This window comes from Poecile atricapillus, chromosome 11, assembly GCF_030490865.1.
Source record: "Poecile atricapillus isolate bPoeAtr1 chromosome 11, bPoeAtr1.hap1, whole genome shotgun sequence".
Classification (NCBI taxonomy): Eukaryota; Metazoa; Chordata; class Aves; order Passeriformes; family Paridae; genus Poecile; species Poecile atricapillus.
In genome coordinates this window covers 7,403,651-7,426,319 of record NC_081259.1, presented here as the reverse complement: position 1 = coordinate 7,426,319, position 22,669 = coordinate 7,403,651, and the positions used below count along the sequence as shown (strand labels likewise).

General features: G+C 46.4%; 1 protein-coding gene across 3 annotated transcripts in view; it reads left to right on the top strand.

Moving 5' to 3' along the window:
- The window catches only part of NTRK3 (neurotrophic receptor tyrosine kinase 3), a 204,031-nt gene that overhangs the window by 124,465 nt on the left and 56,897 nt on the right, over positions 1-22,669 (top strand). The window contains exon 13 of one of the 3 annotated variants that reach the window (XM_058847129.1): positions 13,147-15,862. The exons of the other annotated variants lie outside the window; for them this stretch is intronic. Within the exon in view, the coding sequence (XP_058703112.1) occupies positions 13,147-13,265 (119 nt within the window). The 3' untranslated portion in view covers positions 13,266-15,862. Of the gene's footprint in view, positions 1-13,146; positions 15,863-22,669 lie in introns of those variants that run through there. 3 annotated transcript variants of the gene reach the window in all.

Here is a 22,669-nt window from a genome sequence, read left to right as displayed (position 1 = left end):
TTGGGGGAGAAATCCTAATGTGCTGTTCATCCCCTCTGTTCCCTGTGGGACACTTCAGAATGAGTATCCTGCCTGCTGATTTTTTCTCAGCTTTCCCTAGACCCTCTAAGGACAGGAAGGCTAAGTGGGTTTTGGGAAAACAAATCCCTTTTGTAGGCAGGCTGGGCTGGGCTGTCAGAGGAGGCAACTTTTGGAGGAAATGTAATACAAAGATCCTAGCAGCTCCCTGTGGTCACTAACAGTTCTCCAGACATTTCTGGAAGAGCAAAATGATTAGTTACAGTGAAATAGCTAAATTCAGGCGGAGGTAGTGATATTTTATGTGTCTGCTGATCTGAGCCTTGTCTCTTCTCTGTAGCTTTAATATGAAGCTCTCTTTTCCACTTGTTCTCTGAAACCCTTTTGCAGCCTCACTGCTGTGTGCTGTTAAACAGGTGGCTATGTTATTATGAGAAATTCTCTATAAAGTCCACTCTTTAATGCTTTAGAATCTTTGGGGATGAATTTGAGATACTAAGAACTATGGAGATTTAACATCTTTTTTTACAATAACATTGTGGGGGAAAGGATAAGGGGCTAGCAATCACAGGATGTGGTGTGAGTCACTTTGTGCCTTGCATCACTGGTGACAGGGAGCTGGTAGCCCCACTGGCTGGTCCTTCTTGCTCCCTGTTGCAAAGGTGTTGGTGTTACAGCTTCAGAGCTCCAAGGCCTCTTTAAATAAATGGAGCTGTCTGAGAAGGCTATGAATGCCTTTTCAATTTATTTTTTACCCCCAAACATAGCACCTCAAGTCTGAGTCAGGCTGTTAACCTTTTCCATTCCTCTCTTTCTAGCCACATCCTGCTTTAAAGTTATTTCTCATCCTTCCACCATCACCCTTTTAACAGGAATGAGGGCAGGTGAGACCAGTGAACTCCATAGCCCTTGTCAGACCAGGAGGAGCAGGTCTTGCTGACCTCTGTGGGCTGTGTGGAGCAGGGACTGTGGGCTCAGGTGTTTCTTTGATACAGGAATGGTAGTTCATTAACACTCTGTGCCCCACAGATAACTTTTATTGATCATCAGCGGCTTAATCAAAAACTCTATCACAGTTCGTTTCGATTATTTTTTCCATCTCTTCATCTCTGGAGAATTGGCTTAGCTGAAGTTAATGTACTCATTATGCAGTTGGGAAACCACTGCTATGGACTGCTATGTAAATAAGAGTTTAGGAAGGTTCGTGTCCTCCTTCCCACGTGTAGCAGGATGAATATACAGGGTGCATATTCCTCTGCCTGATGTGGCGAAATTGGCATGACAGGAGTTTGGCTGATTTGGGTTTTGACCAGCCTGGGGTGGCAGAATTCACCCCCCAGGTTGCACAGAGCCCAGGCTCCACATCTACATCCCCACAATCCTGGTATGGTGAGGAACAGGACTGCTGCTGGACCTGGTCCTGTATCTAAACAGATCTGAGCCCCCTGAAATCAGCACCCTTGGGTATGTTGTTCCTGGGCCACAGCTGGAAACCCTGTGAACAGTGGTTTTACTCTTTTGAAAATTGTCAGAGCTTCTGGGTGAAAGGAAGCTGTGCAGCAAGTGTCAAAAATATTTCCCAACTTCTGCCATGTGTATAATGAACAGCTCTGAGAAGTGTCAGGCCAGTTTGAGTGGGGACACAGAAAAGACTTGGGAGGGGAGCCCTGAGACAGGAGTGCTGCTTGTTGTGCCACTCCAAACTTATTTCTTACTCTAGTTATGATGGAAGTCTTGATATGATTAATTTTCCTTTTGTCTTGTAATATTTTCTGCATAAAATCATTCTCCTTGATCCTATCCCCTATCAGGGCTGCGTACTCCATGCTGGCTGTGGTGTTGCAATGACCTAATTTGATTGCAGAGGGTCGTGTCCTGTATAATGTTGTCTCATTTTCTCAGTAGTCGATGCAAACTCAATTTTATTTTCTTTGAAAAGAAGGGAAGAGGAGGCAGGAGCCCAGAATCCACAGCCAAGCTTATACCTGCAGCACTTACCTTGTTGCCTGGCTGCAATGTCCCATGTAGCTCAGCTTGGATGGGACCTGCAGGCTTGTTTTATTTATTTATTTTTCCTGATGGTGCTGAAGGGGAGAAAGGCTGGAAGCTACAGCAGAGAGGGGCCCTCGTTTGTAGGTGCTGGCCCTGCTGATTAGCCTCAAGGAGTCATTAATCCAACAGGCTGGATGCTCTCTTGATGGAGCTTATCTCAGGAGGGGAGGGTTAGCTGTGTTTCCTTGTGGGCCCTGGGTGAGTTCAGCTTTCTCCTTTTGCCTCCAATTAGATGCTCGGTCCTTTGCTGTGTTTCACGTGCCTCAAAGACCCCTCACCTGCTTTCTGCCTCTGTAATTTAGGATTAGCTCAGAGGGGAGAAGGAGGCTCTGGTCTCAGTTCGTGTGGTTTATTTGCATGTGAAATAAGCAGGTCCCTTCAGCAGAGCTGCCAGCAGTCTCCTGGACCCGCTGCTCTCATTCAGCTCGGCTTTGACAGCTCCAAGGCTGTGGCTCGGTGAGCGGTGGCTGGGCTTGCTCATAAACTGGAAGTGTCACTGTGTTTTTGCAGAGCTTGTCCCGAAAATAGTGTTTTTCAGCAGCTCATAAAGAAGGTGTCAGCCTGGGATTTGGTCTGTGGAAAAAGAACCTGCTTTTGCAAACTGCAGAGTGTACAAGCTCTCAGCTCTGGTTCCATCCCTGCTGGCTGGGATTGCTGCTGGGGCAAATTATTCATCTGATGGCTTCATTGCTAGTTTCCTCATGGGTCCTGAACTCTCTGACTCTGTATTCGTCTCAGGGTATTCCTCATTCTCAGCCCTGTCTTTTCTTGTCCTGTTGGACTTTTGATTGAAAATGGATCTGTTGTGGTGAGAGAGGAGGAGTCAGAGAGGCACTGGTAGGCAAAATGTACATGGGGGTTGAATGAATAAATCAACAGGTCTCCAGGTGTGCCACCAAACAGGCTCTCTTGTCTTGATCCAAGGAGTTAGTGGGAAGAGGCCAGGCAGTGGAGTGACAGTGGTCTCTGGCTGGGCAAGGACCAAAGCAATAGAATTGTAAATCTTGAGGACAGGAAGTGAGGGGGAGACTGGACATGGGTCACTCATGTGATCCTCCTTGGAAGAATCCCAGTTTCCATGAAGGAAGCACAAATCTAGGCCTGATTTTTCCTCCGTTTCCAAATATTTAATCAGAGACTCAAATATGAAGTCTCTTTAAGAAGAGGCTGGCACCCGGCAGCTGGCTGAGTGTTGTAATCAATGTATCCGCTGTGGAATGTTTTCTGCAGAAGTATTACATCCTCTCTCATTTACTTGATGATCTTTAGGGTGAATCAATCAAAAGATGCTGCACACAAATAGTTCAGCCTGTGATCCTGTGGGTGTCCATTACAGAGGTATTTGCTCCATGTAAATGGACCTGTTGATTAACAAAAAAACCTACCCTTTTTTAAATAGAAAGCTGTTACTTGATGGCAATTGCTAGCATTGGTTTTTCTGCCTCCCCACCTCCCCAGCACAGCTCTCATGCTGTGCCAATGCAGGTGACTGCAACAAAACCCAGTGGTGGCTGCACTGCTGGGGGAAGAGACTCACATCTTACCCAAGCATTTATCTGAGGAGAACCTTCTCGTGGAGGTTGGGAAAGGCAGAGAGAGACTTCTCTGTACTCAGTGGGTGATTTCACCACTCTGTGTCTTGTTCTGTTAATTGTGTTTCTGCGCCCATCTACCTTGGTATGTGATGTACTGTTGGACTTCAGGCATATCTGAAGAAGATATTCCCCTGAAACCCCCATCAGTCCAAGGCTCAGCAGCTCCTTGAGGAGTCTGATTGGGTTTTACACTAGCTGAGTGCATGGGAATTTTTATTTGGGTCTGTTGGAGCAATAGTGTTCTTTTTTGGTTTTCCTCTACAACATGGACATTTCTCAAGTCTTCACATTTCTGGGTGGAAATGTGCCCGTGTTGCAGTGTTAGCTGTTGCTTTTCTGATGTTAGCATGGCAAGAAGCCCAGCTGGAATTTTAAGCATTATAAGATCAGGATGATGCCTCCTGCATAGAAGATGTCCTTACCTTTGAAAGCCAAATCTGAGCAGTCCCAACCCTGTGATGACTTGAGCAAACAAGGGAGCAGCATACTCAGTGCTGCCAGAGCTGTGGTGTGGCACTGGGAGCACATCCCAGGACAGAGCAGCGTGCTGAGCTGTGACACAGCTCCCTGCAGAGGCAGTCACTCTGCAGGGCTGAGCAGCCCAAAAGGACCAGGCTTGTGGCTGTGGCTGCGTTCAGCCTCATGCTGCTGGTTGCCAGCAGCTGTTCTGCATTCTGGGAAGGATGTTGGGATCTTTCCTGCTCAGCTGGAGGCTGTGGGAGCATTTGGTCCTCTCCCAGGCTGCTGGTGCAAAGCAGCCACTGTTCAGTTTGGCGGGCCAAGCATCGCTTCAGGCTCCTCTGCAGAGGGGACCAGCCCTCCCCCCACCATGTCACTTGTTTATCTCTGTCATTTATTGCTACAAACCAGCTCACCCAGAGCCATCCTTCCCACAGCTGGTGGGAGTCAAAGTGCCGAGGCTGTTAGTGGATTAGGGCAGCAGAGTGAAAACCATTTGGCGTTTCTATCCTGATTCTTCTGGGTGCCTTTAATTAGCATGATTGCTCAGCACAGATTTTGCCATGTTCTTTAGCTCCCCTGGTTAGGATAATTATTCCCCCAGCTCCTTTTGTTCCAATTCCTGATCGCTTACAAAGTCTCCTGTTAAAAGCCATTAAATCTGTAATGTGAGAGTAAATGTTCAGCAGCGTTGTGCTCTCGCCCCACACGTGTGAGCTGGAGCTCTCTGCCCCTCTCCCGCACTCCTCTGCTCCCTGCCACGTGCTCCGTGCTGTGGCATCACTCTCTGCTTCCCTCTCACGCTTCCCTCCCATCCATCCCACGTGCCCCACACGCAGAAGGTTGTGTGCACACTCTCCCTGCTTTCTGTTGGCACTTTTGGCATCACTCAGCTTGGTTTCTTCTGTGTACAGGCTGGTTTTGGGAGTGAGGTTGAATTCTGGGCTGTGGACTGTGATCTCTCACATTTAGTTGCATGTGTAAATACGGAGGTGCTGTTAGAAGTGAGTGATCTTGCATGTTTTAGCCATGGTATGGGGAGTTTTTGCTTCAAGGAACAGCTAAAATAGAGAGGGAGATGTCCTAGCTGTGGTGGAAAGCATTATTTTTGTTGATAGATGATAGAGAAGAGGAAAGACTTATTTTCCTTATTTTTAAAGTAAAGCTGCTTTCCTCTTTCTCAAGCATAAAAGCCTCCAGTGGAGGGAAAACAGGTTCTGGATAGCCGTGTTCCCAGGATTTTCCATGTTGCAGTGCCTCCCCATCTGGAGGCCTGTGAGTGCAGCCCCTTCACTGCCCCTCATCTCTGCTGAAGTTTGATCAGCACATGCCAATGCCTCAAGTGGGGCAGACACACAAAGGCTTACACAGAGTGACGTGGTGTGAAATAAGATTGGGCTCAAGTGCTTTAAATGCCTTGTGCATTTAGGTGAATTGATGTGAGAGGGAGAAGGGAGAGAGGGAGACGTACTTGCAGACCCAGAATGAAACTGGGGCAGAGAAGGGTTTGGCAGATGTGTAGTTTGTTAAGCTCAGAGCTGACTGCTTGAGCAAAAATTCACAGCTAGACCACATGCTGGAAAAAGCTTGTCAGAAAGGACTCGTGGTCCTTCCTCCCTCCTTTGAATGATGACCCCTAATAAACAGCAGACACACATTTTGGGCACAGATCTTGAGCTGCTGCCCTGTTGTGCCAGATCTTCCCCACACTGCAAAGCTCACTCTCTGCTCTGGGGTGGAGTGAGGGTTTCTTTGCACAGCAGCAGCCCCCCACAGGGCTCCTCACTCGCCTCATCAGTGCTTTGCTGGCTGCAAGGAGCTTTTCAGGCATTTCGTGCATTCTCTGGCAAAAACCTGCCGTATTTAATGTGTGTTTGGTGGGAGCAAAGCCCCTTCTGCAGAATGAAGGCCACCACAAATACCTGACACTCGTTTGGTTGGCACTATCCAAATAGTCCCACAGGAGCTCTGTAGTATCAGCATAAACTCATGTTTTTCTGTCTTCCCCTGGGAGAGCACAGCCTTCCCTGTGCCCTGGGGTGTGTGTTTTAGAGCTTGTGAAATACTGAAAGATACCAAGACATGTTCTCGAAACAAAATCTGGAGCTGGAGCTCTCCCTTGGGAAGTGTAATAACACCCTTTGACATACTAGGGTGCAGAAGACAACTTATTTTGAAAACCATCTACTGGGGCAATTATCAAGAGCTGTGGTGGCAGCTTCATTTCCAAAGCAATCAGTGGAGTAGGAGCACTGGAGAGACACAGACGAAGAACAATAATTCCGGACAACGCAGCATCCAAACAGCCTAAAAAAAATCAACAAAACCTTGTTCCTCGAAACTCCCTGCTGCTCTCGCTGTGTTTTAGCCCTCAGCTCTTCCTGTTCCCATTTACAGCTCCTCTGTAGTGCTCGGTGCCTCCTTGCCTGCTGAGATCTCCTGCGCTCCTCAGTTTCCAAGCTCAGTTTGTAAACTCCACAAAATCGTGTTTTCCCACAGGATGTTCTTCCTGACACTTCAGACTCTTGGGCTTGTACAGCTCCTGGGCTTCCTGGAGGGTAGCTCTGGCCTTTCTAGATGACATAAGGTGTTGCTGGAGCAGATGGCAGAGTAAAGAGACTTGAACAAGCAAGGATTTATTCTGGGCCTTGATCAGCTCCTCCCATCCTCTGAAGAGCAGGAGAGCATCCCTGGCACTGCCTGGGCTGGGGAGGTCCCAGCTGCAGGCTGCAACAGTTGTGTGCAATCCTGTCCACCATCTGTGTCTCTTCTTGGTGTCTGCTGTCATATCCCAGCCCTCTGGCTTTACCAGGTCCTTCTGTCCCCTCCTGGAGCCCAGAGCTCCTGCAGAGGATGGGAGCCTTGGAGCTGGGGCTGTTCCCTGCTGCGCGTTCAGGACTCTCATTGCTTCCCTGGGAGACCTTGGAGAAAATGTGGTCCTGCTTTGTGCCACCATTTTGCTGCCTGTGTAATAAATAGAACAGCTCCTTCCTACCCAGGGAATGAGCGAGGCATAACAAATTAATGTTTATGAAGCAGTTTCCAGCTGAAAAGAAGTTTGAAACAGAGCTGTTGCTGCTCTAACTCAGGGGCTTCCTTTACTGGTTGGCTCTTTGATGTGGTGATCTGTGGTACTGGTGGATCAGCTGTACCATAATTGGAATTAATCAGCAATTAAGGAACACGAGCCCAACCAGATTCTTTCCCAGTGGATATTCATTTCTGGGCACATTAGTCAGTGGTTTCATTAACTCTGTGAAATGCTTAGGGTAACTATTGCTATCTGAAGCAGCTGGGGAGCAGTGGCAGTGTCACAGGGACACGGATACCTGTCAGGCAAAGTGGAAATAAGAAGCTTTTGTAGCACTGTGCACTGTGCTTAAATTGGCAGCACTCCGAGGGCTGACTTGAAAAAAAAAGAATTAAAAATTGACATAAGAATATATTTGAAAACCAAAGTGATGAAAATGATGTATTACTTGCTAGGATGGGATCTTTCATGCCAGGTCCCTTGGGCTTTGTGGAGTGCAGAGGCAGTGAGAGCGCACAGTGGTGAGAAGTGGGGACTTGTGGAGGCAGGGAGACAGGTTTTTTTTTTTCCCTCCCAGCCATGAGAGTGGTGGAGGAGAAGGCTCCTGGATGTTTCAGTGCAAGCACAAGGAGAGGCAGAGACAGGGCAACAGCTGGACAATGCCCACGATGTCAGCTACCACCAGCTTTACAAACACTTTCCTGCAGCTTGTTCTCATGGCTGACCTGTAACCCCTGAGAGTTTTGCCACGTGCCTTTGCATGGCTGTGGCTCTTTCAGGGGACAAAAGAGCCATTCTCCTTGCTCAGGGACCTTCTCTGTGACCCACTACCACTTAAATGAGGCAGAGACTAAGCTCTGCGTGTCATGGGCGAGACTGCTGTGTGCCCAGCCTTTCCCCCTTCCCTGGTCCTCTTACAAGTCATTTCACATACTCTGGCTTCAATCTAACAAAAACAAAACCGATGAGGCCCAACTGATCTGGCTGCTTTCCATCATGCAGTGGGCCTCTGAGTGGCTTTAAATAGCTTCACCTCCATACAGGCTGGAGAAAAAGCACTGGCTGTGCCTCTGGACAGGAGGGTAGCTTTGGCTCAAATCACAGGCCATCTCAGACCTGAAAATAACCTCTTTTTTTTTCTGTCATCCTTGGTCTTAAATAGATTTCTTTTTTTCCTTCTTATTTTTCATTTTATACCTTGTTAAGTGCTTTCCTACTTTGGGGCTTTCCCTAAGGGGGATTGGTGGGGAATCTTGGAGCTCTGCCTCCTGAGCTATCAGGCTACATCATTTAGTATCTTGGAACTACTCCATCCATGAAAGAGTTCCAGAGAAAACAAACTTGTGATCCTGGCTAATATGGACATGGTCTACGATAGTGGTGGCAACGGTGGAAACACAACGGATACTGGAATTCCTCCCACCAAAGGTTTAGTGAATCCTACAAAGTCTTCAAGAGTTCACCCCGTGGAAAGCTGTGAATGCTGCCCTTTCCCCAAGGAAAAGCTCTTCGGCCACTGAGTGCCTGCAGAACTCTCCTACCCCTTCCTCTGCTCTAGCCAAACATTAGAGAAATTTATGTGGAAATGGGACCTTCTGGATCCATTTGCTTCCGTTTTTCTCTTGCTCTCCATCCATGTCTTCCTTTCCCTGCCCTCCAAAACACTCCCAAGTGCTTCTGTTTGTGGTTTTGGGTTGTGGACAAGCACAAGAAGATGGCACAAGCTGTAGCTAGAGCTCCATCTAGCACACTCCCAAGAGGTTTCCTGTGACTACAAATCTCATTGCTTAAAGTGGGAGACTCTTATGCCAAAGGTTTAACCATGGAAAATGAAAACAGTGGACTGAATTGCTGGACATGGAAAATTCTCTGTGGAGGGGAATAAGGACCCTGTTTACATGAAAATGAAGGATTGTAAGAATTTCTGTAGCTCTCAGAGCCTTTCTAATCTAAGAAGAGGTGCAATCTGCTTGAAGATCTGCTTGATGTCTGTGTATCAGTGTGAAATTCATCTGTGGACTGAATTTTCTTGAGGTTCTCCATAGTGGCCAACACTGTTGGGCTGGTGTAAATGAGAGGAGGTCTGGGCTCTCTGACTTTTCCTTGGACAGGAGAGGAGATGATGTAGTTATCTGCAGCTGAGAGCATCAGGGACAGCCTCACTGTGTTTCTGCTGAGCTTCTGTGACCTGCTTTGTTGTGGCAAGAGAGGTCTTAGGCTGGGTTGCATCTGACCGTGTTACATGCTGTGAGAGGAAGGGAAAAGAGAGGGTTTTGTTTCCTAGCCCGGCAGATGAACCCATCCATGACAGGAAACCTGGGTTGTTGTGTTGCTTACCCCTCAGATATAGACACAGCAGTGCTGACTTTGACTAAAGGGATGGCTATTTCCTTTGCTCAGGATGTGGGCCAGGCTTGATGGTTTTCATGCTTTCTTTGATGTTATTCATGCTTCATATCTGTGCATAGAGAAAGATAAAATGTACACTGTTGTTGGAGTCTCCTACTGCTTTTCCTTTATATCATAAATTCTGCTGTAACTCAGAAGAGAGCTCAAATCTCCGTTGCCTAATGTGAGCTGTGTGGATAGCAGAGTTGTGTTTGGCCAGCTTGTTTCCCTTAATTTGCTATTTTTGTTTAACCCATTTTTGCCAGGCGTTACGTAGCATCCCGTTGCTTTTCTCACCCGTTCTCACAGCAATTTATATTGCAGTTTCCATCCCTGGGTTTCAAAAGTGGTCTGCACCACTCCTGCTGTGGCAGATAGGGATGCTGTGGGGAGTAGTGCATCATTTTTTGCGTCATTCCCTCACCTCCCCAAGTCACAATCCCTGCTGCTCCTCTCAGGTGATGTGGAGCAGCCTCACGTTTCCAAAGTCTTAGAAGCATGCTCTGTTTGAATAGTGGCAATTTTACCAGAAGGCACACAGGGAAGGCAGGTTGAAAATATCTGCTTTTTCTCCTTAGTTTTGCTCTCTCAGTGGAGGAAGTGTGTTCCACTGTCCATAGGCTGGATTGGTAGGGGCATGAAGCAGAGTGGCCAAAACCCACTAGCCAGGGTGTTGGGAAACACAAGATAGCTCTGGAGGACTAAGTGGATGGCCAGGGTTGAGGACAAAAACTGATTGCATGGTTTGGTTGCCTTCAATTTTCTTGTCCTTTCATTGCCACATCCATCCAGCCTGCTTAGAGAAATGTCCCATCTGCTCCCTCCATCTCAAGCTGTTAGAGCTGCACAGCAAATCTGAGCTCATTCCTCCTTCCCTGTTCTCCAACACTCTCCATACATTTATTCTACTACCATACGATGGCTATTAGTAGAGAGAGTATTATATTTTAATTTTAAAAGTGATATCACTAGAACTGGGAGTAGATCAAAGTTTAGTATGTCAGACCCTTCCCAATTTTGTAGGTCTTTGGAGATGTTTTTGATTTTAATCTACAGGGTGGGGATTTTTACCTCCTTACTATTTTCAGGCTTGCACGTTGGAGTTTCCCTACAAATCTACAACCAATGTCAAAGACAGTATTTTTCCTCCCATTTTCCAGCTGGCACTGACAAATGTGAAACTCCACAAAAGTTATTGTTTTTAAAATTTCCCCAACTCCTTCTAGGAAGTTGAACACTTATATTTCTCCTTTTTATTTTTTCCTTTTGACAAGAAAGAAAAAAGAAAAAAAAAAAGTAAAGCAAAACCCCCACATTTTTAAAGAGACTTCCAAGGCAGTTTTTCAGAAGCTAATAGCTGTGGTGGTAGATGACATTTGTCATAGCAGCATCCAAACTCTGAACCTGTTGAGATTCACCCATTTTAACCCTGGACATCTCCGTGAGCATCATCCATCTCACATCTGTCAGCGAAGACATAAACCTAGCAAGAGCCTTGTTGGTTTCTGCTCCATACAAGAGAACGGGTTTAAGGGTAGCAGTACAATAGGGGAAAGAGCAGTGAGGAAGAGAGAGAAAACCAGTCAGGAGAGAAGCATGTTTTTTTTCAGATTCTTTGGGGACTTTAATAAATCAGAAGGAGAGGATGCCAAAAGGACCGGTGCTGCATTGCTCTCCCAAGCCAGCTGGATGTGTGTTCAGCCCTTCAGCTTCAGAAACGTGGGGTGTCCTCCTGCCACGCTCCTCGTCGTCCCTCGGCAGCCCCTGCGTGTCAGTGGTGGGGTAATCCCCGCTGCAGCCCCGACCCTGCTGGCACTGGAGATCCCTGCAGCTGGGATTCACAGCACTGATGACAGACAGCAAAGCCCTTGGAGTCCCCAGCTTTAAGTCTTGCTGATCTTTCACATGTCCCTTCGCTGGGGCTGTGTGTCCCCAGTGGGTTTTTAGGTCTGTGGCCCGGCAAAAGTGAAATTTCCCTAATTTAGCAGAGCTAAGAAACGCAAAGAAAATAAAGCAGACAGGAGTTCTCCTTGGAGATGCTCGGTATTGTTGAGGATAGACTTTCCCAGCTGTCCTTCGGTGGCCATAAAATATATTTATATTGTGAAAAACAAAGCATGATAAATAGTGACGTTCAGGGATGCCGTGTTTATTTGTGTCCCAGTGACTCTGATCACTTTAAACCATGAGAGTTGAGCTGAGCTCTTTCTCACTCTCATTTCATTTACTAATGATATTTCAACACTTGGATTTGCCTATGAATCTTGTTTATGACACATGAACCAGAGCCTGGCTTACTCTCCCACATGGATCAGCCCTTAAGGGCCACTGAGAATAAAAATAGTTTCCCCCAAACAAGTTTAAACAGTTCCAAACCAAACAAACAGCTTTTGTCTGCATCCTCTGGTCCATCAAAGGAAACATGTATTTGATGTGCAGATGGAGTAAGATAGTGCAGTGGAGAAATATAAATAGATATAAAAGACAAAATAGAAAGAAGAAATAGGAAAAGAAAAATCTTCCTGATGGTGTAGTTTTGGTGTTAGAAAATTTCCTTGCCTGTTTGAAAGCACTCTTCCTATTGAGATCAATTCTTAATGGCATCCAAGCTGCTCCATGCTGCTCTAGTGATGCCAGACTTGAGTTAACGTAGCTGATTTGTTCAGGATCCTGAGACTGTAGGAGGTGCAGGAGTATTTTCTAAATCTTGTTATGTAGACAAGACATCCCAGTAATTTTTTAGAAAAACCCTTTAGACCCATGAGAATTTGGTATAGATGAGAGCAATCCTCAAGATCCTGCCATGAGCATCTTGGTCGTGGCAAACAAGTGAATTTCCCTGGCTGGGGCATCCCAAGGCAGGTACATTCTGAAGAGATGTTTGATACAGCCCTTTAAAACATTATATTTGCCCTGTAAGTTTGTTGGACTGAAGGAAGGAGCTTGCCTATGATCTCTGCTCCCCTTATTTTACTTTCTCGTCTGGCCAGTGTTTCTGGCAAATCCTAAACCTTCAGATCACTTTTAGAGAGGTGGGGTTGTGTGAGGAGAAGATGCCTCCAGCATGCAGGGTTTGGTGTCGATGGGACAGCTGGGATGAAGAAAGGTCTGTGGGATAACGAGAGTCAGGTCTCCCCAGCCTTGAAATGGTACTTCTTGGCTTCAAGAACATTATGCCAGATTAGATAAATCATAAGAGAAAAGCAGGCACAGGAAGGAGTCTCCCTATTCCTCACTGACTGCCTAGAGAAAAATGGACTAGGTAGGAATTTGGACTTAGTGGGAACCTCTGGAAAAGAGCTGTTCCCAGCTGTGTGTCCAGACCTCTTGCATGCCCCTTGTCCTCAGAGCACTTGTGCCTGCACGCTCCACATGAAATGATTGCCTGTTCTTTATGGAAAGACAGAGTGAGGTAGCCCTGCCTGGAGAGGACATTTTGGCTTTAATTTAATGGCAGCCGTTTGCTAGTTATTCATTTGGTTCTTTTTTATATAATCACATGTGTGTCGATATCTCTCTCTTTTTTTCTAGTTTTGCTCTTTTTTGTTTTTTCGTTTACTTTATTTTGCTTTTTTCTTTTTTCTGTTTTTTTTCCCCCTTTAGGTTTCAGAGAAATTATGTTGAATCCAATAAGCCTCCCTGGACATTCCAAACCTCTTAACCAAGGCATTTATGTTGAGGATGTCAGTGTTTATTTCAGCAAAGGACGTCATGGCTTTTAAAAACTCCTTAAAAGTCCCTGTTCTGATGTCAAGTTTATAGGCTGTGCCCTCAAAATGGTGGGAAGCAGTAAGCGTGGTCTGTATGGATTGAGGTCTCCTCCTAATAGGACTCTACAGCCCTGCCTGTACACACGTTAAAGCCAACTGAAACTGTGGTTTTCTGTCACCAGATAACAGGGTTGTTCTTTTCCTCCAATGGTCGCTGTGTTCGTTAAATATTCCTGCAAGGCACAACAGCAGCAATGAGAGCAAATAAAGAGAATTAAAACCCAGTTGAAAGGAGTCATCCTAATAACACAGTAAATAATTGTACTTTTGCTTTAAAATAAAACACAAAACAAAAAAACAAACAAACAAAACAAAAACAACCAAGCCAACCAAACTGACATCTTTAGTCATGTCCTCCCTGCTTGGAGTTTTCCTTGTAAGCTTGTGTCTTCGCAACACCCAGTGAATGCTGCCATCACCTCTTACGTGGCACCGCCATGGGAGGTCTCCCAGAGCGAGACGAGGCGGGGAGCCTGGAAGAAACTAAAGCAGAATGAAGACTTTTGGTAAGAACAAAGGCAGCCCCGCTCCCAGTTCTTGCACAGAAAATAATGTTGGAAGGAATGAGGATGGAAAGAAAAGGAAAAAAAAAAAAAAGTATCTTACTTCTCTGACAGGAAGAGAGTGTGGTTATCTTTGAAGTGCACATATTCTAGGAGGCTTCTTTTGTTTGTCTGTCTGTCTGTGTGTGTTAGAGCGGCTCATTGGATCTGACTATATCGTTGTCGTACTCTGGTCTCTCCCTGCTGCTTAAATAATGAGCTTTATCTGAGGAGTTGCCTGGACTTCCCGCATGGATGGAGAATCCATAGCGCAGGAGGGTCTGTGTCCTTGCCAGGACTAGAGCAGTAAGCAAAGTGGAACAGCATATCAGACACACGCAGGTCCCATTGCTGGGCCTTTTCCAGCCCCCTTTAGCTCTCCCCTATACTCCCACCCCACTAGAGATTGATTGTAACCCAGTCGCGTACCCAGAGCCATCAGCTCGAGGCTGGTTGACTGAAGGAGAGGAAAAAAAAAAGTATTCTGTTGCTTCTTCCTGGCAAAAACAGGAGTATCGGTCCTGTTCTGGCTGGTATTTGTATCCTCTCCCCTCTCCTATCCCACTTTTGTCTTACTTCATCCAAAGCCTCTCAGATGGAAAAGTAAACCCTTTCATCCTGTCCTCAAGAGAAGCCAGCTGCCCTCGTGGCAACTTGCAGGGCTTTCCTTGGACTCTCTGGATGTCACGTGTATGGGAAATACAGATTTGCTCACACATATCAGTGATAACCTATAAGCAAAGCAAATTTTCTCTAGAGGACAAAAAGTATTCCAAAAGCTTCAGGTGTGGCCAGATCCTTTCGAGAGGAATATTGGACCAGGAGCTTGCTCACCAGCCACTCAGCTTTGCTTGCCTTCTTGGTGGCCCGAGATGACCTTATCACATCAGGGGTGTCTCTAAATCACCAGCCCTCAAGGGTCACTGCCACTGGAAAGAGTCACGGTCCCTCTCCACCAGAACTGGGCAGAAGCCTCAGAATGGATGTTCTGCTTCATCCTGCCTTTACAGGTGACCTGCATGAACCACCCTGGAGATTGCCAGGAGGTTTTATTATCAGCTGTCCCATAGGGATATCACTGGGAATATTCCATTCTCTTGCTTCTTCTCCTGGTTCTTTTGCATAAAAAGGTAAAGTGCAATAGACGAGTACTGGAGAGATGGTGGCAGATTGCTTTAAGTTAATGGACATAGGGGGGCATCTGTTTTAGCACGAGGAGACCTGGCTCAGGTTGGATGGCTTCAGAAACCATGACCAAATCTCCCAACAACGTTTCCTGCCCGCATCGGAGCTGGAAATGCCAGAGGTGCACTGCCAGAGGGGACCTGCGGCCGTGTGCCATTGACACCTCAATTCTGCAGATTCACAGAGTGAGGAGGAGCTTCACAGAGCGTGTGAATCACTGGGTGCTTGTCTGAACTGAATTTCCCCATCTCCTGGAAGTCGCCCAACTGACCTGGGGATGTCTTGTCCGTCTGAACTGTCTCCTCTCCCTAGCACTGTTCAGGGGACTCTGCTCTCAACTGTGTGTATCAGTCATAGAGATGCATCTGTGGGCCTGGACCAGAAGCCTATATCCAAACACCCTAGCAGAGGAAGGGTTGAATTTTGCAGCTCAGGTCCATCTCTGCTTAGAAGAAATCCTGCGGACCGTACAACATCATTAAAAGCAGTTCTCCCCACTGTGATCGATGTCTCAATTTGTTTAACACCAATTAAAGTCTCTGGTTCCTCACTGCTGAAAACGAAAGCCAGTCGTGGCTGTTTGCGATTGGTGGCTTTAAGTAGCAAGTCTAAGGATGTTTCTTTTTTAAATTTTATTTTATTTTTAATTATTGTAAATCATTACCTCATTTTCTGTCAATGAGATTCCTCCATCTTTGAGCATTCTTATCTTGCCATAACTATCATCCTGTGCTAATGGGAAATGGGACGGTCCCTTTTCACAGAGACTATAGGGGTGTTCAATGTCTAGTTTCTTAATAAACACTTTATTTTCTAACGAAACAGCTGCACCAGGCCTCTTCTTTGAAGACAAAATAAATAAATGTTCAGAATGACATGTCCTATAGTCTACTTCTTCATGAGATGGTCCACATGTGGGGAGTCTGGTTTGTTTTCTTCTTTGGCGGGTGCGGAGGGTGGGATTTACAGTTGTGATGGGAGCATTGCTCAGGTATTCTCTTGTTTCTGTCACTCTCATCAGACACAAAGATGTTTTCTTGCCTGAGAGCTTAGCTACTAATGGTCTCAGTTGACAACCTGTTGGTTTTTGTAGCATCAAATGGTCATATTCTCAGGGACAAGCTGGTACTGCAGGAGATTGTGTCAGGATTTGCCAAGACAAGTTTCTATAGTTAGTGGAAAAAAGTTTTACTGGAAGCCTTATCTCTCAGGGAGCTTGACAGTAAAAGATTGTTTTGGCTGCAGTGCTTTTGTTTCAGGACATGCTGTTGCTTCAGGTCTCCTTGCTTGGCTGTGCAGATTGACAAAAACCAGCAAAATTGGCTGTTGGGTGTTGGATTGTTGTCCCCTCCTCAGGAACAATTAACCTCATGTTAAGCTTTCACGGGTGTGTTTGCTGTAGAGGCAGTGGGGTACAAGTGAGCGCTGTACTCAGGTTCCTGATTAGAAATATATGTCCGTGTGGTTGGATGCTGCAGGAGGAGAGGAACCATTCTGCAGTGTGTGGGACTTGGCATGAGGGTGTGTCTTAGTAGTTGTGTCTCAGAATTTTTAACAGGAGATGTCACTGACGGAACTAAAAGCTGCTGTGCCAACCTGCAGGTGACAGTGGGCATGAGGACGGGGGTGTGTTTGAGCACATATTGGTGGATGGTGCTGGAACCCTCTTAGAAAACCTGGTGAGAGTTTTGATGAGCAAATTAAAAACATGTTTTCCAGCATCCTTCTGTTCCTATAACTTCCTGGCATGACTTTCAAGCAAATGTCTCAAAATGATGCTGTGAGTGAATTTCTGCATGACCTTCCTTTCTAATGAGGGTGTCTCTGGGAGTGATGGGGTGCTGTGTTTCTACAGGATTAGGTGATGGCTGAGACCTTAACCTTTCCAGGAATGTCTGCAGTGCCCGAGACAAGTGTTTGTCTCCTAACATAACCTTACACAAGGGATGAGCAGCTGAGCCGCATTGGATTCCATCCCTGTTTCCTTTTCCTTTCTGAGGTGTGGGAAACAAACATGGGGTTTGGAAGCTCTGTCTTTTCTCCTCCACTACTGCAAGGTCTGTTATCAGATTTCACAGCCCAGAAACATTTCAAACAGTAGTTGATTAGCCAATTACTCAGTCTGCTGCTATGGTCAGCTTTGGTTCACTTTGCTGTGTGTTTCAGGGCAGCTGACTCTTTACGTATGAGTTCCCACAATATTTTTGATGCTGTCAGTTCAAAAGGAGCTGGTTTAACTATAGGCTCTGAGAGGGATCACAAAGGGGTTGGGCACTTGTTTCTTCTTGTTCTTCCTTCTTGGTTTTCTCTGTTGCCTGATGTACCCATGTGAAGGCTCCATGCTCTTCGTGACAGCTGGACCATCAGTTGATAATTTTGTGCTCCTCTCTCTCCCCATTCTGGCTTCAAATTACTCTTCAAATAAAGAGTTATTACTGAAAGAGCTTGGGATGCTGGCTTGGTAGGATGAGGGCAGCAGCTCCTCCTGAGCAGCACAACCCTGCCTCCTCAGATCTTCTAGAGTGTGTGAATAAGCAGAGAAACAAAGTTTTGGCTCATTGTACTTTGACTATAAAAGATGGAGTCATGTTTCTTTTAGTTCTGCTTGGAGGGAGCATGGTGGGCACTGTGTTTCTGGCACTGCAGCTCTCTCCAGGGTGGAATCATTGTGTGGGACCTTGGGCTCAGACTTGCTGCAGGGCAGTGTCTGGTGTGTGGGATGCTGTAGGTCATGACTGGGGTATACTGAGTTTCTGCAGCTGCTTATCCACACTGCACTGAGTCCTGATCTTCTTTGCTGCTCTTTTGTTTATTTAGATGTGCATTTGAGGAGCCACGCCTTCTCTCCCAAGAGGCTTGAGCTTGTTTTGAAGGTGGTGGTTTGGTGTTTCTTTCTACCATCAGGTCTTTGTTCTTTCCCTGTATCTGTGTCCTGCTGTCCAGGGAATTCCTGGGAGCTGTGGGGAGTCAGAGGAAGCTGCTTCTGCTGATTCAGCAAACTGCAGCAGTGCATCACTGCTCTGCTCTGATTTGTACCAGAAAAGCTGCAGATCCTCAGGGTTAAGCCTGGCATTAGCAGAGGATAAAGAGGCCTAGACACAGTAGTAAAGCTAAAAACCACAGGTTTGGAGGAGCAGCAGCAAGAGAGCACACAAGAAATCAATGCTGAGTGATTTCATTTTCTCAACATTTGGAAGTACTTCTGGTGCTGTTTGTGCAATGAGTCAAAGAGTCCACGTTAACCATGCATTTACCAGTGCCTGCAGGGCCCCAGCAGTTGGAACAAAATGTAACAAACTGTGGGGAAATGCATAGGGCTGCTTTGAAGGTGTGGGTGTAGTTTGATAGGAAACCTGCCCACTCACAGCTGGAAAAGGTGCTTTACCTGGTGAAGCAGCCGTGTATCTTCTGCTGTTGTGGTGCATTTTGCCTTGCCTTTATCTTTTGTGGTTTCTCCAGTGTTGTCACCACTACTTTCCTTAAGACAGGCAGGCTCCTTGGCGGTGCCAGCATGTGGTCTGATGCCACAGAGCTAGAATAAATCCCAACCCACACACCAGTAAATAACTGCAGGAGGATTCCTTCACGAAGAGATGATAATTTCTCCAGCAGTAAAGCAGAGTGCAACTGCAAGACAGCTACATTTGAATTTTGGTATTATTTTGAACTTGTGAGTGTAACTGCTGACTAATCAGCAGGAATAAATTTTGGTTGTTCTATACAAAGTGGAGGGATTTGTTCTAAGTGCTGGTTAAATGATTTACTCTGCTGTTAGTGACTCATTTGTGATCTGTGCCTGATTCCTGCAGAGAAGTTGACTTTCTGTAAGTATTTGTTTATTATTTCAGAGTATTTGGCCTTTTTTATCCAAGATTTTGCTTCAAATATTCATGTTGTGTGATGGGTATTGGTTTTTCTCTTGGTTTGGGTGAGTGAATGTTTCAGACAGGCAGTCAGAAATGTAACATACAGAGATACCCTTCAATCATCTGTTATTTGGGGTTGCCCCTAACCTCATGTTTCTTCTTCATGTTGGGATTAGTACCATCCCAACAGGTCTTTCTGCAGGCAAGAAAAACTGTCATTGCCTGGGCCTTTGGAACAGCTAAGAGCTTGTTTTCAGAGCAAGTAGCTTTCCTGGCTCCAGTCTGAATTCTGGGAGCAGCCTGTGTCTGACCTGTGTGTGGGTTTCCATCCACTGATGGCAGAGCAGTCACTGCTGGAGGTCAGGCTCATTCATGAAGAGTCAGGGAGAGCCAGACTGGAGCTGCATTAGGCTCGGTAAACTGCCAGGATGTCTGAATAAACTGATTGTGGCCAGGTCATCATTATTTTAAGTGAGTCATAGATGTGTCCAGGCTGTTTATTAAGATAATTGGGAGAGGCAGGGATGCTTGCAGTCCATGGACTAGGCTGGTGAGGTGGTGGATTATATTGCAACATCTGATACAAGAGAGATGGAGCTCCTGGCCTTGCAAGCTGATGTATCCAAGGCCTGGTCCTGCCAGGATTCAGCCCCTGCTGCTGCTGTCAGGCACGCACGGTGACATCATGCTGATGCACATTTCAAACATCACTGATGTGAGCTCGTCTTGCCAGGCTGAAGAGTCATACCTCTGCCCAGGTTTCCTCATGAGGCCTTGTTGCCTGGTAGTTTTAGAGATATTCTGTGTTGACAGAGAATTCTGGGTTTGCTGTATCAGTGTCAGGCAATATGTGGGGATGATAGGAGCAGTTGTGCACGGTCACTTCTTCCTTGATAGTGCCTGGGCCAGCCCTGTGTAGGCTTCTGAAGGTGGCTGCAGGTTTGGTTTGTGCTTCCTGGACACGTTTGTTTATCTGGTGGTCCCAGAGGGTTTGGAAGTTTAAGTGTTTAAGTTCCAGTCACATGCTCAGCACTGCTGGAACAACTCCAGAGGTACGAGTCCCCCAAAGCCACCACATCTCACCACACACAGACGGTGCAGGCGACTTAGAAGGGCCTCACTTAAAGACAGGTAAGTGTCATTTTTCTCCTTCTAGGGAGCTATTGTGTGTGATGTGCTGGATTCAGACCTCTAGCAGGAATAATTTTGATGGATCTGCTCTAAATGCATCAATGATAACTGACTGCATTAGACAGTATCAGTGGGAAACTGTCAGTCCCTGCTCAGGAGAAAGCAGGGGCTTTTCTGGCTGGAAATGCTGCGGGTCTGGCACTGTGTGGGAGTGGAAAACCAGAAGAGCCAAGTGCTGCTGGAGACCGAGGTTAACGCCCACGGCTGTCCCTGTTTGACCAGCCGGGTCAGGTGTGGCGACGGAGGATGCAGCCGGAATGCCAGCAGGTATGGCAGAGCTGTGGGAGGTGTTTGGCATAGCTGTTGACTCCTTTAGAAAACTTGAGAGCACAGAACTGCAAGGGTGGCCACTTGATGATAGTGCCAGTCTCTTATTTTCATTAGCAATCAGCAAAAAAAGGCTGTGGCATGCCTTAACCCTCCTGCCCGGGGCCAGCAGCACATCCAACACAGAGAGAATGCGTTTTTTGCAGCCATATGACACGCTTGCCACTCAATCCCAACAGAAGGTCTTACAGCCATGGCTTCAGAAGAAGGTAACAAAATCCCTGACAGTGTATCTTGGATGAAGTATCATCCTAAAACTAGACTGAGCTCAGTTTAATCCTGTTAACCTCACAGTGGAATCTTGGGAGTTGGGTAACATTCTCTGTAGGTCCTTAAGCTTCTCAGCATGGCTGTAATGTGTGAAGCATCTCATGTTTTGCCAGATTTCCTAATCTGGATTCAGTGGTGCTGGCATGAACCTCAAAAAAAAAAAGAAAAAAATAAAAAGGCAGAATGATATCAATAGCAGTTTCACAAAGGAAGGTGAATATCTCTCACCAAAAAGAGAGTCATCCTTAGAAAACAAAGAAGACTCCTGAGCATAAAAGTTGTACACCCAAATAGGTAAGGATTGTCCCTTCTGGGGAAGACATCTAAGACTCAAAGAGTAAGAAAATGTGGTGATCATGAGCTGTAGATACAGCACGTACTGAAATCTGGCTCTTTGATCTGAAAGGGCCACTGAAATCAAAGGGCTGCACAGGAATCTATTTGGGTGATACCTTGAAGGGCTGGCTCAACCCTGTGGGGCATATCTGTGTCCTTAGTTTATAGCACTGTGCTGCTGTCTGTCATCCAGCTGGGCTCTTGGTGTGTCAGCACAGGGAGGGAGACATCCCACAGCTTGCTGGACATGAGCCACTGAGGACTCCAGCCCTCCCTCTCTGAAACCTCTCCACCTCTCATTTCCCTGTGCTCCCTTCTGAGTAAGAGCAGGTCCCCACGGGCTGGAGCTTTCACCAGATCTCACCCAGCCCCATGCTTAGGTTCCTGAACAAGAAACCAGAGGATGGTCATCTCTTCAGTTGCAGAGGAAATGCCTTTGGCATAACATCCTTGGAGTTGTCCAAAGTGGTGTCCTTGTCTGGAGAAGTAAGTAGATGTTTGCTGATCACAATGCAGGGGGTGTGTATGTTTGTGTTTGTATGTGTAGTAGGAATCAAATATTCATGATGGAAAGGTGGTGTTGGATTTCCAAGGAAAGAAACACATTCATTAAATTCAATCCAAAGCCCAAGGCAGAGGACTGGAGGTTGGGATGGTAAAACCTTGAGGGGATTAGGCTGTGACATGGAGGTTTTTGCTGCAGCTTCTCCATCTGCAGTTCTGTATAAATGATTTAAGTCCACTGACGGTGTCCATTCACTGGGACTGCCAGTGCTGGATGAGAATAGCCTGGCTCTGAGCTGGGTGTGATTCCAGACAGCAGCTCTGGAGACCCTCAGCAGCACATCCCCGTGTTGTAGAGACTGAGCTGGGGTCTCTCACAGAGCACAGCTTTAAGCTCAGAACAGCTGCTTGGGTTTGGGAAGAAGCAGGAAGCCACAAGGGTCCTTTCCCAAGGGACATCCAAGCCCAAGTGCAGGCAGCACACATGCTGCTCCCTGCTCCCTTAAACCCCCAGAAAAAAAGACTCTTTGTTCTAGGAGATATAGATTATATATATTTTACAACTCCATGAATCATTCATTGCCCAAAGATAAAACTGAGCATCAGAGCCAAGGAAAGGCTGAGTCTGTGAGGCGAGGCAAGGAGCCTTCCATTATGTATTGTACTCAAACTTGACCTGGCAGTACCTCCTTGAAATCTTGCCTTTGCTTTGGGAAGCCCTCTTTTTCTCCTAAAAATCTGAACTACTCACCTACTTTCCGTAGATAATTGTAGAAGAGCATAATCAGCTGCTTCCCTTGTTGTGCAGCTTGATGGTTGGCTTTTGAAGAGCTAAAGTGTATGTGAGAGCACAGTGGGGCTGTCAGGGAAAGCATAGACATGTTGGCTTGGAAGGAGAATGAAAGAGTCCTAGGGATAATATGGGATGAAGCAGGGTTTAAGGGTTAACACTTAGTCTGGCAAAGTGTCAGGTAGGGGTTATTGAATGGTTTGGGAAGAGAGGCTGGGTGTTTTCTGACTGAACCAAACACTTCCAGGCTTGGTGTGGCACAAGCCAGCTGTGAATAAGGGCTCCTGCTCGCTTGTGGTCACTTGGTGGTCAGCATGAAATGAGTTTGTGGGTGTGAGCCTCGTG